Below are 17,150 nucleotides of genomic sequence, written 5' to 3' on the forward strand. Positions count from 1 at the left end.
ACTTGCCTCAGTGAAAACATGGACCCTGTCCACTTTGCTTTCCACCACTGTCTTTGTGTACTCCCTATTATCTTCAACTGCTGGGCCTCCTTCAGGGTTATTTTATAATGATACTATTATTTATGGCATTTTCTAGAGTTAACTCACTCTCTGTGAGTAATATCTTTTGTGCTGCTTCCCTCCTCCGGCCACATACAGACTTGTCTCACAGCATGTCATTCAGTGCATCTTTAAATTCAGTGTTCAGCTAGTTTCCTTAATGTAGCAACAAACATAGTGATAGTTTCCCCCTCCTACTGGTTGAGTCTGTAAAGCCCGAATGTCTCTGTAAGGTAAAAAGTGCTTCCTTACTTCCATGATGTCTTTGTATGTTTGGTTGGCTGTAACAAATAATACAGCTAGTAGAGAGACTTTTGGTCCTATACACTTAGAAATGTAGGTACTATCAGTCTGTAGTTAATGGAACTACAGGCTGGGTACATGGTGTTTGTTTTAAATGATTAACATGATCTAATCCTCTCTATGACAGGTTGTTGAAGCCAAAAAGTACTGCTGGTATTTTGAGGGTGGATACCCCATCTATTTCATGTAAGTACCATCTCTTTCTCTCTCTTTCATTCTGTAACAATTTCCATCATCAACATTCAATTCTGTGCTCGTTGGGTAATCTCTGTCCCCCCCACCCTCCCTGTGCTCCTGGGTTTCAAAGAGTTAAATACACACCCCACTGTTGTTTTTTTTCTTCCTCCTTTCTCCTCTTCACCATACCTTAACAACCATGCCCTCCATCAGCTACAGTAGTTCATCACTATTTCCTTTGCCAATACTGGTTTGCTCTCTGGTGCCCTGCAATACAGCAAGGACACAAAATCACACTAATGCATTTCCAGCAACATCAGTGCTAAAAACTGCAGACCCCACCAAACACAGCACTGACTGCTATAATTGTACACTAGATATTTTCAGCTCGGTCATCCCTCTTAGCCAGAAATCAGGTTTTCAAGTCAGCTGAACAGTTTCTAAACATCTACCATGCTTAGTACTGACTAATTACACAAGTAATGGAATTACTGATTACGCAGTGGCAAGAATGGAGAAAGCCACTCAAACAGAAGGTAGGTGGCATCTATTCCACATCACTCAGAGTCAGCAGAGCAAGTGCTAGAAGAGACTGTGGTAAATAGTTGGTGTTTAAATTGCAAGCATAGATTTTATTTATCGTACTTATTTAACCTTTATTTAACCAGGTATGTCCCACTGAGAATGCAAGATCTTTTCTAAAAAGGGACCCCTGGACAGCAGCAGTTCCAAAATGACTCACAACGAACAAGAACATACAATATAAAACATACAAAACAAAACATATGTAATATATTTGGCTAAGAAGGAGCGCAGTTACAAAACTCCAGTGAAGTCTGCCTCCATACCTTTTACTATTTTATAAAAACCCAAAGCGAGATCATATGACGGAGCTGCAGATCAGTCCGCAGTTGGGTCCAGGCAGCAGGGGCAGAGGATCTGAAAGCTGTTTGCCAAGTTCAGTGTGAACCTTAGGAACAGTCATTAGTAGGGGGCCAGTGGAGCGCAGGCCATAAAGGCTGGTTAGAACTGAGATATGCCCACAGATGTAAGTGGGAGCAGGCCAGGAATGGACTTATAGATAGTTATAGATGAGGGTAACAGACCTTCATTGAGTTTTTCAGCACAATTCACCAGTGTAAGTCTGACATTAATTGTTTGTCTCCTTCTGTCATCATTGTTTGTCATGCTGCAGCATAGTTTTGCAGACACTGAGACAGAATTGAAGGTAAATGATGATTTATTGCCAGCCTGTGGTATGGTAGTGAGTTGGCTGGAGTTGATAGGTGATGAGGAATGGAGCTTCCAGGCTGAGCTCATGGGCAGGCGGTCCAGTGTGGAGAGGCAGTCTGGCTGGAGTGGCGGGGCTTAGCAAAGAGACACAAGGGCACGAGAAGGATTCTTAGCACAGGGAAAACACATGTTAAATGAAGGCACGAGGAGCAAACTGAATTAGAGTTAAACTCCTAGAATATTAACTCAAGTAGCAAAGTATTGAGCAGCTGAGAGAGTTACTACCTCGGTGGCAGAAAGAATAAGCTGGTGATACATGGAGGGAGTGCTGGGGTTATTATGCTGTAGGCTTGGTCTTAATGAGTTGATTGTAGGCAGGTGTGTAGGTGAAGCAGGAGCCACAGAGGGAGTGGGCCATGCCCACGTCACACGCACGCGCGCACACACACACACACACACACACAGCGAGAGAGAGAGAGAGAGAGAGACTAACAAGGCAGGAGGAAAATGGATAGACATAAGGAGAAAACTGAGGCCAGCCATGACAAGTTTTGGGCAAATGGGCTTTTTGACCAGCCAATGTTAATTCTTTCATCTTTTTTTTTTTTTTTTACATTTTTATAATATTTGTCATGATTGATTGATGGTTTGAATGCATATGAGTGCCAAATTCACATTTTTTGTGTTTTGTTTTGTGTTGTGTTGTTTTTTGTGCCCCAAAATGAGTAAAAATGTATTTAAAAAAAACATCATAAAAAATTACTATAAAATGACCAGAGAGTAAAAAAAAAACAACCTCAAAAGATAATAGAAGACCATTACCAAAGATTCCCACAAAAGTTCCAAAAAAGTAACAAATTACAAGAAACAAACAAACAAACAAACAAACCAAAAAAAAAAAAAAAAAAAAACCCACAGGCATTTCAAAGAGTTAATGTGAGACCGTGAACGGAAGATATTTCAAAATATTTGTAGACTGCTAACAGAGCTCTGGTGCAACTTTGCAAAGTGCAGTTGCTGGCTTTTCTTGAACAGTTGTAATTAACCTTTACAGCCTGACTTAATAAATGTTCTGGTATTTGGGTTCTGTGCTGTTCAAAACTGAATGGGATTGAGTGAACCTGAGAGGCAGGCTATATCACAAATATGGGTTAATAATGATGCATACATGTAACATAGTCAGAATTATTAAAGGGGTCAGATACATGAAATACTAAATCTACTCACCACCTAGCCTGATACTGGAACCTTTGGCCGTTTTGTCATCATCAAGGTTCAGATTAAAAGTCGGAGAGGATTATAAAATACTTTGAATCCCAGCTTCCAAAACAGGTGATACTTAACTTGTCTGATTTCACTGTGGTGGCAACATCATTCTCTTTCACAAACCTAATTTTGAACCATTCTCAGCATTCTTTGACCAGAACTTGAAAAGTTGATTCCCAGCTGGGAAAAATGGATACAACAGAGAAACTGAGGAGAGTGCAGTGGTCTGCCAAAGAGACAAAACTGTTGCTTTCAATTTGGACATCTCCTGAATCTCAGGAAAAGATGGGAGACTTCTAGACTAGAAAAAGTAAATTATCTCTAAATTGCTGAAGAGTTGGTGAAAGCTAAGTTTGTTAGAAGCCAGGACAAAAATAACCAAAAAAGAAAAAAAAAAGAAAAACTAGTGAAAAGTTGGGCTGGATGGGGTGATGGGGGGAGTATTATGAACTCCTTGACAACATGCTGGGTCACAGAGCAGCAAACCAGCAGACTGGGGCTGAATTCAGCCACAGCAATGCTGGAGTCAGTGGCCAACCACCATGATGCAATTGCTCCACTCCAAACTGGGGCAAACACAGACTGGTTTTCTAGTTAGCACTTTGGTTCCCAGAATCCTGAAAGGAAGCAGTTCAAGAACCAGAACTGTGCTGTCTGTCCAGAGCCATCCATCTCTGTCTTACACACAGACACATGTATACATACCTTGTTATTTTACTGCTGCTTTACAATGCAGATACCCTGGCACTCTCCATAGACTGATCAATCACAGCTTGTCACTGTTCTGCATGTCTGGCTCTGATTCAGCCAGGCTTGCCATTCAAAAGTGAACTTTTTAAAGTTGTGTTTGCGAAGCAGAAATAGGAATATAGAGTGATATTAAGATTGCTTGGAAGTTTATTATATGTAGGCCTAGCAAATATCAGAGGTGCTGGAGGCTCTGTGGTGATAAAAGAAACATGAACTAGGCTCTATACAGAACTCAAGTCAGGAACTAAATTACAGGAACCTTAGATTAGAGGGACACCTTGACTTCTAGTATTATAATCTTAAGAGTTTGTAATCTCACAATAAGTCTCAGCGGAGCTGTGCATCCTATCTCTGAGTTTAAAAGGGCATCTGGCACAGTTCCTCTCACCTGCTTTTCAATTTGTTTAGTTGCAATAAATACTTCTTAAGACTGGAGTATTTTATAACCAACCCGAAATTTCATCCACAGCAATGAGTGAACAGGTAATCGATTGTGATCTCCAGTCAAAGTAAATAAAGCTCTATCCTCTACCACCTGCAAGACAAGCAATACCTTAAATTCTTCTCTAAAACAATTTTCTAAACAACAGAGCTACAGTGTAATCAAGCACAGCTTTATGCTTTTGTGACACCGGTGCAAAACTGTCACAAAAAGGACTGATCCTACTGTTAAGTACACACATTCTAGAATCTCTTTAGAATCAATATCAGGGATATAATCTTCCATATTTCCAATTCTAGCATTTAAATCTCTGCAACTATAGATAGCACCCACTTCAAAAGGTTGACAAATCAGACTTAACAATTGACAAAAGAACAATGAAACTTCACTTCCCCAGGGTGAATTTTCAGGTGGGATGTAAATAACAGAATATAACAAAACAAATATTCAGATATCTTATGTTGAAATGATGAAAAGGCCTGTTGTGCCAAATTTTTAGATAATTTCAATCTTATATTCTTGAAACAAACTGGATCTTACTAACAACCCTATACCCCCGACGCTCGAAATTCCTTGACATGTTTTCCTAATTCAGCTAAACCATACATACCCCTCCAGATCAACGACATTTTCCTCTTGAAGATCAGTCTCTTTTAGGGAAATATCAGGATTAATTGACTGTATAATTGATATTCTGAGATCACGGTTTACTTAAGGCCATCCATTGATACTCCAGTGTAAAAGCGAAATATGTTCATGTTGGCCGTGCGAGTATGGAAATCTTCATAGTCTTCTCTCCTTTTGTTTCTTGTGTCATTTCGCCTCTTGCCGGTGGCTATCTCACTCCCGTGGCACTCCATCTGGATCTCATGTCTGTCCTGGTCCTCTATCTCGAGGCGGTCTTTTCGTATTTTACGGCTATTACAGTCTTTTCTCTGATTCTGCTCATACCGTCTCTCACTGCTGCATCAGTCATTTCCCAGCTTTGTTTCATTCCATTTTTCCAGATTCGCCCACTTCCTAATGAAGATAAAATCATCTTTCCGAGAGGGGATGTCCTCTTAGCAGTGTTTTAAAGTTCAGCCCAATCATCCAGTCAGTGTGAGATTTAGCTGAATGTAGAAAAACTTATAGATATCTGGAGTGGTCCCTCAGTTTATGCTTTTGGCAAAGAATAGCAATTTATTCCTCTGTGGATGCACACTGAACCTTCACCAGCTTTAGTCGTGCTGCATCCACAATTTGAGACTCATTCCCTAGGCCTTCCATGAACAGCTGCTTAATCTTAAAAGAAAATTTGCCCCATCTTCTGTTAGCAATCCAGCCACAAGTACAGGGTCACATCATGGTCAAATCTTATTTTGGGTCTTACAGCTGCTCCCTCAGAGCTTCACTTGATCTTCTCCAAAACCTGCATGCGTGATTATAGATGGCTATCATCAATATCAAGTGTTTCCTTCATTTCTCGGCCATATCATTCAAATTCTGACATCGCCACTGTGGGGTTTTCTTTTGCAGAGATGTGTTTATGTGGTCGATCTTGTCATTCATTTGTTTCTTAAATGCACTCTGCATGTCATTTTACAGTTAATCTTCTTTAATTCTTCAAACAGCTGTGCAGTGTCCTTGGTTTTCGCAGTCATCTCCTCTCCAGGGGCCAGATGTGTAAACGTTGCGTACGTGTAGGAACATATATACGCTATTTTCTGCACATAAATCGTTATTTATAAAAAAGAACATGCAGTGAGAATGTGCGTACCTTCCCACATACCTCACACCATGCATACACAGAGTTCTGGCTGCGGGCTGCTGGAGAAGTGGTAGAAAATAACATGAAAGGGTGAATTTATGCAATATTATCATTGTAACTTTATTACTTCAATATACTAAATGCCCTTAATATCCAGTTTCATTGTGTGTGTGTATGATTTTGTACAAACCTATTTGTTTTTTTTGTTTGTTTGTTTGTTTGTTTTAAATCATTATAATATTTTTGAGTGAGAATATGTCTGATTGCTGGGTGGATTGATTTGGAGGCACATGTGTGTCATTATGATGAGCTATAAACAGTCTGAGCCGTGTGGAATGACAGTGATGGCGGCTGTGGTGCTGTTAAAGGAGCATATTGTCCTTTTAGTTACCATGTCTAAAAAAATGAATGAGCGGCAAAAGGTATTTATATAGAAATGAACCAATTAGGAGTGTGTCAACCTTCACTGTGGAATTGTGTGCATGAGGCTCGTGCACATGCCAACAATTATAACAAAACTGAGATTTATAAACCAGAAGCATGCGTACACATGGCTTTATAAATCTGATGAAAAGAATGTGTGTGCATATTTCTGGCTATGTATGTACACACAGTTTTAGTCATGAATCTACACAAAGTTTTAGGCATCTGGCTCCTGGTGGTTTCTTGTCTGAACTATGGAGATGTCTTATATCTGATATTCAATTATTTTGGGCAGGCCACAGCACCCCTGTGGTACTGACTATTAACAAGACAGATACATTTAAAATTTACCCGGGCTAACCTCAACAACGCAAAAAGGCTTACAAAAAGAGGGCAAAAGCAATAGAAGGGCAAAATATAGATATATTTCAAACTTTTTTTGTGCTGGTGCGCTGGCGTTGCACACACCAGAAGCTGCCTCCACTGTAGAACTCCGTTACACCAAGAACTGATGAGAATGTAACAGAGCTCACAGCATATCTGTACCATTATATGAAATATTCCAGTTCTTTCCAGTCTCAGTTGCAAGATTGATATTCATATTTCTGTGTTTGATTCTAGACTCCAGCTGATACCCTCTCTTTTCACCCAGACCGACCACGGTACTCGAAAACAGCCTGTTTGCCAGGATGCTACTAACAGAAAGCTAGCAACATCAGCATGCTCGGAAATCAATACACCAGCACTGCTGAAAGCAACCAACCACAGAAATCATGTGCAGGCTGGCAGTATGTCAGCTGCAGTATGTGTGTGGTGTAGTGTGCGGATTATATTAACCTAAGCATGGGGATTATATGTAAAAGTAAAAAAAAAAAAAAAAAAAAACGGCAGCCCAGTGTATACCATTCCACTGCACTGTCTCTCATTTTCTCTGTTCTCATTTTATAAAATATGAGCACAGCAGGCAGCATTCCTAAATTAACACCTAGTATGCTTAAATATCTTGCTCACAACACTCCAGTTATTAATAACAGACCGCTATCTAATACTGATGAAGATTGTGACTGGCCAGGCATTGACCAATGATGGCCTTTGCAGACTAAACGTTCTTTGTTATGAAGTGAAATTAGGCGTGACAGGCTTTTGCAGTCACAAAGCTTTTCAGCTCTGTCTTTTCAAACATACAGTAAATGTAATTTATTTTTAATTGGATGAGACAGGGAACAAGAACGGATGTTTGAATTATAGATTATAGTCTTTGTTGATCAAAGAGCGCACACAGACGCATTTGTATATATATACATATATATAGATAGATAGATAGATAGATTTATCCACGTATACATGTGTCAAACTAAAACTGGGTATTAAATGTCAAGGTGTGAACAGTCAAAGTAAATCAGCTGAGCTCTGAAGAAACCATCAAGCTTCTCTGGACACGTGGTATTTCACTTTTTTTTTTTTTTTTTTTTTTTTTTTATAATTGGACAATGTGAAAATAGCCTTGTTTGGATTATTGATTATACATCACAACATGGCATCACAACATGGCATACATATACATGGCAACATAATCGTGCCCTCACCTTAACCCAAGTGCTTTTGGTGGCTAAAGGTAACAAAACTGGCCAAAATACTAAACAAATCCTAAAAAAAAGCCATTAAAAACTTCAAATTGATTGGTTCCATAAAAATACAAATTTTGATTATTGGGTCATTTTGGTACCAGTGATGAAGGTCGTTCTTTTTATTAAAAGACACAATTTTTGTTGCCAAGCTTGGTGTCCATATAAAGCCAGCACATTTGAAAGTTCTTCAGACACAAAAATGGCTAAAACAAGGAACCTAACACAGGAAACACGCCTGAAAAAAAGATTAAACTGTCAAGAATTTAGTTTTGTTCGTTTTTCTTGTAAACTATAAACAAAATATATATATATATAATTTGTAGTTGTTTGTATCTGTCTAATGCAGCCACACCTTTTGAAACACAAAAAAGATTTTTCCACAAATATTTCATGATAATATTTGAGATTGTGTAAAATTTTAAGGGTGTCCGAAAACTTTTTTCCACCACTGTACCAGGCATTTGGATTAGAAACATATTTGTGATACATCAGAAACATAATCTGTGACAAATTTGTTTTCCGCAAAGCGTGAGAATGTAGAATAGTTGTAGGGGAGCAAGATTGATTAGCAACATATTTGAAAGTATAAAAGGAAACTGAGGCACTCCATCTTCAGGTAAAAAAAAATTATAGTGAATTTTATACTGAATGTATTGGAATTTTTTACCTTAAGATGGAGTACCTCAGTTTCCTTTTTTCCTTGGTTGTCTGCACTTTTTACAAAGAGTATAGGACTTCCTTGGCTTATGTTTGAGATCTACTATTCACCTGCATAACTGAAGAGCACCTATAAAGTAAAAAGCCCTATAACATCCAAGTAGCGCTTCCTTTCTCTCTTTTTGTAAATATTTGAAAGTATGTCAGAAACAAATCCAATCCACAAACACGTTGCCTGCAGTTTAGTTGGATGCTTTTGTTCTGATTTCCATTATCTTTTAGGCATCTTTATATTCTTTTTTATTGTTTTATTGTGGGTTGTTTATTGTCAAGCACTTTGACTTGCATTTCACTGGATGAAAATGTGTTATTTACATATTTACATATGACAGAAAGCCTGTGTCGCTGACAGAAGACTGAAACCTGTCATACCTTGCTAGCTTGATATGGCTGTCAGTTCTGCCACATTCAATCTGTCAATCTGTTATTTTGCTATCACATCAAAACTGGAATTGTTTTTTTTTGTTTGTTTGTTTGTTTGTTTTATTTTGTTTTGTTTTTTTTCCTTTTTCCTTTTCAGTTTTTTAATTTGAAAAGGCAAAATTTTCATGAATGCTGCTGATCCTACAATAATGTATATGCCTTTTTTCTTCTTCAAAGCAGTTCACTACAAGTTTTAGAAAAATGAAATAAAATAAAAACAATAAAATAATGATATTATTTTGTGTCAGATAGTAACTCTGGAGAGACACCAGTATCATACTGGGTGGTAGGGCTCAACTGCAACATGTCTTTTTTTTTTTTTTTTTTTTTTTTAAATAAGGAACATCTGCTCACAATTTAAAAAATTTTGCAGCACTGAAGAAATGTAAGGGGCACAGTTACAAATTAAAAGAGTCAGGTTTTATTAATAAACAATGAAGTGACAGTTTGCATTTCAGTACTGAAGTGCAAACACTGTATTTCTTTTGCATTAGTGCACACAGCATTGTGTGCTTCTTTTAAATATTGTTTAACAGCCATTACAAATTCTGTATTAGCTTGGCCTCTTCAAAGTATTTCCCCTCCTGAATCCTCCTGGAGTTTCCAGCCTACTACTGACCAACACACTGATCACAACAGCAAACAAACAAACAAACCAGCCTACAGTCTGGCCATAATGGTTAGAGGAGAACTTTATTCACACAGGTGCTCTTGTTTGATTTTCTCAAACACAGATGGAACAAATCTGAGTGGAGCATGCATGAGGTCCATTATCTCGCCAAAAAGATTTTTTTAATTCATTTTTTTGTATTTATTTAACACAGAGGGGTAAAATAAAAGCTGCAAAAATGTCTACGTTAACACCACCAGCTTTACAAGTAAGGAATAACTGGCCAAAGGGGGGTGTGGCTGTGGGGGTGATTAAGTTTTGCTGAGTATCCAACATGTGGACTTTGCTTATTGTATTTGCCCAAATTGTATTCACCTCAAATGGATACGACATGATGCATTTGCAGTATTTGCAGTATATTCAAAAGCAAAGTGTTTATTTTACCCAGGACTGGACTAAAATGGATGCATTCATACTTATTATTACTCAAGGACCAATGTAAATAGGACCAACTACATACATAATTTTCCCCAGATGTAATTGCTGTACGGCTGAGCAGAATGTCAAACTTGTGCTGATATCACAATATAAAACAACACCAAATCTGCATCACAAAAGTAAAATATGCATATTTTGACAGCACACACAGTACAGTGACTGAATGAATCATCACACCAGCTTCACACGGTCCAGAACACATGTTGTGAAGCGCTCAACAAGCAACAATTATCTTTGACACAAAGTGAAGTGCAGCATTGTGCAGATTTCTTATTCCACTTACATCTCTTGCAAAAGTCTGCTGCACTCCAGCACATTCACGGCTGATCTGTGCATTGATTTCTGCACCCTCCCCACTGACTGCACCAGTGTCCCGTTTTGGGGTGAAGATGAAGGGATTAGCCTGACTGATATGTCACCAAGTTTTTGTATTCTCCCATAAACAGCCTCCAGTCAGCAAAGAATGGTGAAGCCTTCACCTTTCTGGAGTTATGAGCCATTTAGGGGACCAGTAAAAATGTCTATAAAACTCCCTGCAGGAACAAACTGCGGAAGGCTTTCCTTTTGGGATATTGTAGTTGCCTCAGCCCAGTCGCCAGGAAAAAATGTGGGCATTTTATATTTCTGCAAACCTAGGACATGTTGAAATGTCACGTTTTCAAGTTCTCTGATGTAGTATAAAGCCAGCAAAAACCCTCTGTCATAAGGGAGGTAGAATGAGGGATGGCACAACAACAGGACTTTGTCTCTGCACACTGGGGTTTGAGTCCCGTGTCAAGAACAGCCATTCATTTTGAGTGGCTAAAGTAGCTAACATCAGCAGTCACATGACATTGATGCAGGCTCCACCACATTGACTATAAGTCTCAGTATTGATATGCAACATGTTTTTGGATCAGAAATGATGACATTTCAACATATTTTGGTTTGCAGAAACGTAAAATGGCAACATTTTATTCTGGTGACTGGGTTCAGTTGACTCATTCGACTGATGGCCTTTGACTCTGAACATGGCAGCCGTCTGGAGGCTTTTTTACTTTCCATGTCTAATACAGTTGAACCCTGGCGTTGACCGCCTTGGTTCGGTTTATTTGGCTTGGTGAGAACACCCTAACTGAACCCTGATGCATCAAATGTTTGAACCAGAGACTGATTGAAGAAATGGTCTCAGGTCGGTGAACCTTGAAGCAGTTCATTTGAAGTGAGAAAGGTAATTGTACCAACACTTCTGACTGTAGGTTGAGAATGGAACTTATAACTTAATAAACTGAGCCTGTTTTAACAGTATTAAGCTATAGGCGTGTTTGTTGAAGCAGGATTATGCAGTTACCCATGATGGATAGAAAAAAATAATTTTAGGGGGGAACCTGAGCATAACACTCTAAACACTATACACAACAACATCAGAAAGCCCAACACAACCACATGGTCAGGTTGGGACCCAGGAAGGAGGCGGAGTGACAGGTTTCACACAGTCCAGTCTGTCCATCTGTCTCCCATCCAATCAGCAGTCACCACCTGTAACTCAACATACTAGGAACGGAAACACAGCCAGAGTGAGCAATCCCACTCGTAGGCAGGGAGGGTGAACAACAAAAACACATTCACATACAAATACAGATACAAATGACCATGGGTCGTAACAGCATAACATTCTCGATATGATGTGTTAATGGATTTCCCCCCTCAGTCAGTTATAAATAGCACTCTCATTAACATATCAGTCTTGTTGGCTGAGCTGCTGACTGTTATAGTTGGAAAAATGGAGCAGAAGTGAGAGTGAGATTCCTAAGAGTAGAGTAAGGTCAGTATGTAAATAGGTGTGAATAAAAGGAGACGATCCCTGAGATCTCCCTCTCCTCTCACTCTCTTGCCTGCTTTCTGAATGTCTTCCTCTCTTTGTTTATGTGTTTACTTGCTTCTATCTATCATTTTTTCGTTGTTGCTCTATAAAGGGAACTAGTATTTTGACATTAGCACCATCTGTCAGGGCTGATGAGTGTTTATGTCCTTTGTGATATGGCATTTGCTTTGTGTGTTTTTGAAAGTGAGAAACAGGGAAAAGGTTTGTCGGGGGAGAGGTCATGAAGTTTGGGGTCGACCCCCTCTCACAATCATTTCCCCTGTCATGACCATGACCACCAGGTGAATGCAACCAAACAGACGCTCTGTCAAATGCTGTTATGTTCAAGTTCACTGTCACCACATTCAGGTTGGGGCGTTCCAGACGTTTGGGGTCGACGTCTGACCATCTTTGGTTTTCGGTTTCAGTGGTCCTGTACGAGTGCAGTGCCTGCGTCGCCTCTGAACACCGAGCCTCAGAGTAATAAGGGCAAAACAGAAATGTCAGATTAATTCTGTGCCTTCAGTTATAATGTTTAGTTACATGAGGTCTGAATAAGAAAATGACTCATTTTGCAGTGATTTTATCGCTTGGCACCATGCGGTTTTAGTTGATTTGCTGACTAGTTCTCACCCGAGTGACCGTCTGTGTGACATTACTGCCTCCTCAGTCCTTCATCCATTGCTCCAATTTGTTTCCACTGCTGACTGTGTAAATCATTACCTCATTCAAAGAGCGTTCTCCTTCTTGTGTGTGGTGTTGGATGATGAACTGAACACATGCTAACAACATGAGAATGTTCAGTCCATCAGCAGGTGAAAATCTCTTGTTCACTGAACAGGACTGATTCAGTGAAGGAGGCTGATTCAACACAGAGCGACTCAGCTGCTTACCTTTCAGTTCAGTCCCAGCAAAACTGCTGCCTCCCACTCACACAAACTTAGAAGTTATGCAGAGATAATCCATTTTGTGAAATGTGTGACTTTTTGTGCACATTTGTTTGGAAGGAAAAAACAACTCGCCAGCTAAAGTCGCGCATCTTCTTGTTGAAAACTAAATGTAACTGGCTGTTATGGTATCTAGTTGTCAACTCCCAAGTGTCCCAGTGCGCTGTGGGGCCACTGAGTTGTTAAGTTTATTATGATGAGAGGAGAGAAACTAGCCACATGATAACTGACAGCAAAATGCAGTAGAGACTCACACTGAGCTGAAATAAAACATAAGTAAAGGAAACACTGGAATCCAAAGATTGCTTTGAAGATTTCCAAATCCTGTACAAACAACGCAAGGCAGTGACCTTCCACTGTAGTCGCTGAGAAGCCCATAGGGTTGCTGCTTGAACTTGGCTAGCTACAGTTGGAGAAATGTGGATAAAAAGCTGCTCAAGACATCTAGATATTTTCTTTGATGCAGCCATAAAACAGTGGCATCTTGTGGGACAGCATAGGTTTGAGCAAAGAGCAGTGAGAGATGAACTTTCTTTTGGAATCTGTTGCAAATCCCACTTCCTGCGCTTCAGAGATTTTGCATTGAGTTTTTTGGAAGAAATCCATGTATATTTAAAATGTCTTCAATCTGGTGGACATCCATTATGTAAAGGTGAATCCAGACTGTTGCAATTACTGTTACTTTTTAAATGCAGACCACCTCTATGAGCTGTAATGAAACTCAGTCACAGGATCACAATCAGCTGTGCTCCATTTGGACGTGCTGCTCGTCACTTCATACGTCGCAACAATGGCAGAGCAAAGGGATTAAAAGGAGTGTGGGCAGAGCTGCCAACAATAAATGAACCATTATTGGCTCTTTATCAAAGCCAAACTTAAAAATCATCTTTGTTCTTTTGCAGCATTATAATGGTAATCCAATGACAATATCAACATGATTAGAATAAGTGCTGATGCGTCAGGTCATTCAGAAAGTGAAGTTAATCCTACATGAATCAAAACTACAGCTAAAATTAGGTAGAGCCATTCATTTGTGTTCACTTCTCTTCTCAGTTCCCTAATTAGTATTTTATTTGACTTTTCAGAATGTGAGTGCAAATAAAGAGTGGTCCTTCACAGCTATCACACTGTGTGTCCTTGTTCACATGAGAGCATTCTTGAACTAACTAGTATGACCCTGTAAAGTAACAGCCTTAAGCTGTGTTTTTGAAGCCAACTTTCATCTCTTCCGTTTTATTTTTTTAGCTTTTCTTCCTCTGCAAAAGGCATATCCTCCCCTTGGTTCAGCTCTCTGCATTTAAATCGAAATCACCGTGGCCAACTATGGTTTCACTTCATAAGGCTCATAACAGTGCAGTGGAGCCAGGCTCATTTGAATTCCACCCATTTGTACACCATTACAGTCTGAAAACCCAGACAAGGGAAAGCAAGGCTTAGAAAATCATGATGAACTCATGAAGTGCTAGAGGAAGTTAAACCAGAGTGTGGAGGTCTCTTGTAGACCAGTGATTCTCCAAGTGGGGTTTTGGGGGTGGAGGGGTGGGGGGTACCCAGGGGACCATGTGGGAGGCCTCTGGCAAAATGAGGAAGAGTTGAATTGACTCTAATTCACTGGAAATTGCCCCAATCAGAGCATGTATAAAATTGAGAAATGTAATTCTGGGTTTCACTCTCCACAGCTACAGTGTAGACAGTTCTACAGTCCATACTAAAGTAAAAACAAAATTTGATCAAATGCAGGTCTATTTGGAGGTGCATCCTGTGATGAGATGTCCTGGTAAGGACTGATGCTCTTCATCACAGTCTAGTGAACTGCACTTTTTTTCTTTGATTTGTGTGTTTCTGTGGTTTCGTTGGGTTTAGGTGTGTAGTAGCAATACATTTTGGATGAAGCTGTCTGTCTGTCCTTTGTAGTAATGTCGAGTTGCTTTAAAGTTGAAAATGTTCATGGCAAAAAATTTCCATTATTCAATGGATAAAGTTCATGGATGAAGGTCTAAATCCTGTTTTAGAGGCACGTCCACCTAGACAAGAATAAAACTCTTAAAGAAACACTGGAAACTTATATAATTCAGTCAAATTTAAGGCCTGGGGTATTGACACAAAGTAGTGACATCTTCATTCCTAAAATATTGGTATTGGCCTTGAAAAATCCATATTAGTTTCACCCTAATTGGGAGTATGTAAGACAGAGGGGGGATGGAGAGGGAAAGGATGAATCAGAGAGAGATATGGGAAATATCACCAACATTTATTGACATGGGTGTTCATATCTTTTGTAGAATGGATGATATTGTATATCATATTTACTGGGTATGGGAGTTAACAGGAATTGCATTGTTTGGTTTAATACTCTTTGGAAGGTGTTTGGATCTCCTTGCTGTCAAGCCTCACAGTGCCGGCCGGACCCTTCAGTAAAGCATCATCTCAGGGTCGAGCTCTGCATGTGAACAATGCCGTCTGTAGGCTGAATACAAATGAGGGATTGTTAAAAATGAAATAAGCCTGTGAGCTGATGAGTGTGTATCAGCTCACAGTGCATGTGTGTGTTTGTAAAGGTGTGTACGTCACACTCCTTTATATGATGTATATGATTAACTAACATAATGTAAATGTTGGTTGCATTAAAAAGGAACATTATTCTGCAAATAAACAGGTGGATGTTTTTGTGTGTGTTCCAGATGCCGTTCCTATGAGGACTGCTGTGGGACACGCTGCTGTGTGAGAGCCCTGTCCATCCAGAGACTATGGTACTTCTGGTGAGTTCGGATTTCTACAGCTGCCTCTCCTGCAGGGGTGGGGGGAGTACAAAAAATATACAGCCCAAATACAGTGGGTTCTGTTACTTGTCCGCTATACTACTAAATACTAATCTGATTGGTTTTTCTGACCCAAAGCTAGCTTGCCTGGAGGTTTACCTTGTAATATTCACACATGGCACTTTGTTGGCCAGAAAATTGGCTCTAAGGCAGCGCTTCCTAACCCTCCTCTTAACCACAGCCCTAAGCACAACACCAGCCCGGGCGGCAGCACTGCTCTGCAGTCAACAGTGAGGGCAAAAAATACTGGAAGCAGCCGTATCCCGGATTCTTTCCTCCCCTTCATCCTCCTCTGATGACCAAACATAATTTAAGTCCAATGTTGTTTTTGGAAACGTGTCCATCACCTGGTCAGATCTAACCGTTGAATAAAAAGACGTAACAGTCGCTAACTCGTTGAATTACTGGGCTCTAACCATCTATTATCAAAAAATCCAAAACAGATGTGGAGGTTGTGCATCATCGATGCAGATGTTATGGATTATTGTTGTGGATCCCTTACACATAGTGACATTATGAACTTGACGTTCATAATGTCATGTGTGGGTTGGGAGTTTTGCGGTGGTGATGTCCATCTGTGGACTCATCATTCTGTGGTTGTTGTTGTAGGTGGTGCCTGTGTGTTTATCCTGTTCTACCTGCTCCTCCATGAGCTGGTGCAGTAGACTATGACACTATTCTAGTGTCATACACCTAAATATGGGATCCTGAATAAAACTGCAATGCTGAGCCCACCCTGCTGCAGCTCCGGCTTATAGGACCCTTCAGCTCCCAGCAGCGTTTACATGCAGTAAAAGGGTCATCCTGCCCCCTCATTGTTCAGCCAGTCACAAGGCACCAGCCACTTGGCGTTGGCCTGGCTTTCCAAACCTTGGTGAGTGTTCAGGAAAACACATAATTGTGACATCAGCTGAAAATAATAAATATTCAAGCCCAGTAATGGTCTCTTTCTTTCCATTCCTCTGCTGGATGTCTTCGTGTTCTGCTCCCTTGAAAGGTCCTTATGTGAGACCTTTGTGCTCTTCACACATCCATCACTGATTCAGAAACATATATCACTTTACCAAGATAAAGATAAAGATCATACTGATCTTTGACAAATGATCAGATATTTGCTGGTTAGTGTGGTTCAACTCTCATATAATGGAGGCTCCTTTCTGATCATAGTAAGTCATTATGGTTTTTTTTTGTTTTGTTTTTTTTTTTAAACTATTATTTTTAT

At 39.8% G+C, this 17,150-nt stretch overlaps 1 protein-coding gene across 2 annotated transcripts in view; it reads left to right on the forward strand.

Moving 5' to 3' along the window:
- The window catches only part of vopp1b (VOPP1 WW domain binding protein b), a 64,373-nt gene that overhangs the window by 34,474 nt on the left and 12,749 nt on the right, over positions 1 to 17,150 (forward strand). For both annotated transcript variants that reach the window (XM_030079926.1, XM_030079927.1), the window contains 2 exons: positions 530 to 588; positions 15,791 to 15,868. In XM_030079926.1, coding sequence (XP_029935786.1) covers positions 530 to 588; positions 15,791 to 15,868 — 137 coding nt within the window. The remainder of the gene's footprint in view (positions 1 to 529; positions 589 to 15,790; positions 15,869 to 17,150) is intronic.

This window comes from Myripristis murdjan, chromosome 20 (assembly GCF_902150065.1).
Source record: "Myripristis murdjan chromosome 20, fMyrMur1.1, whole genome shotgun sequence".
In the NCBI taxonomy this organism is placed as follows: Eukaryota; Metazoa; Chordata; class Actinopteri; order Holocentriformes; family Holocentridae; genus Myripristis; species Myripristis murdjan.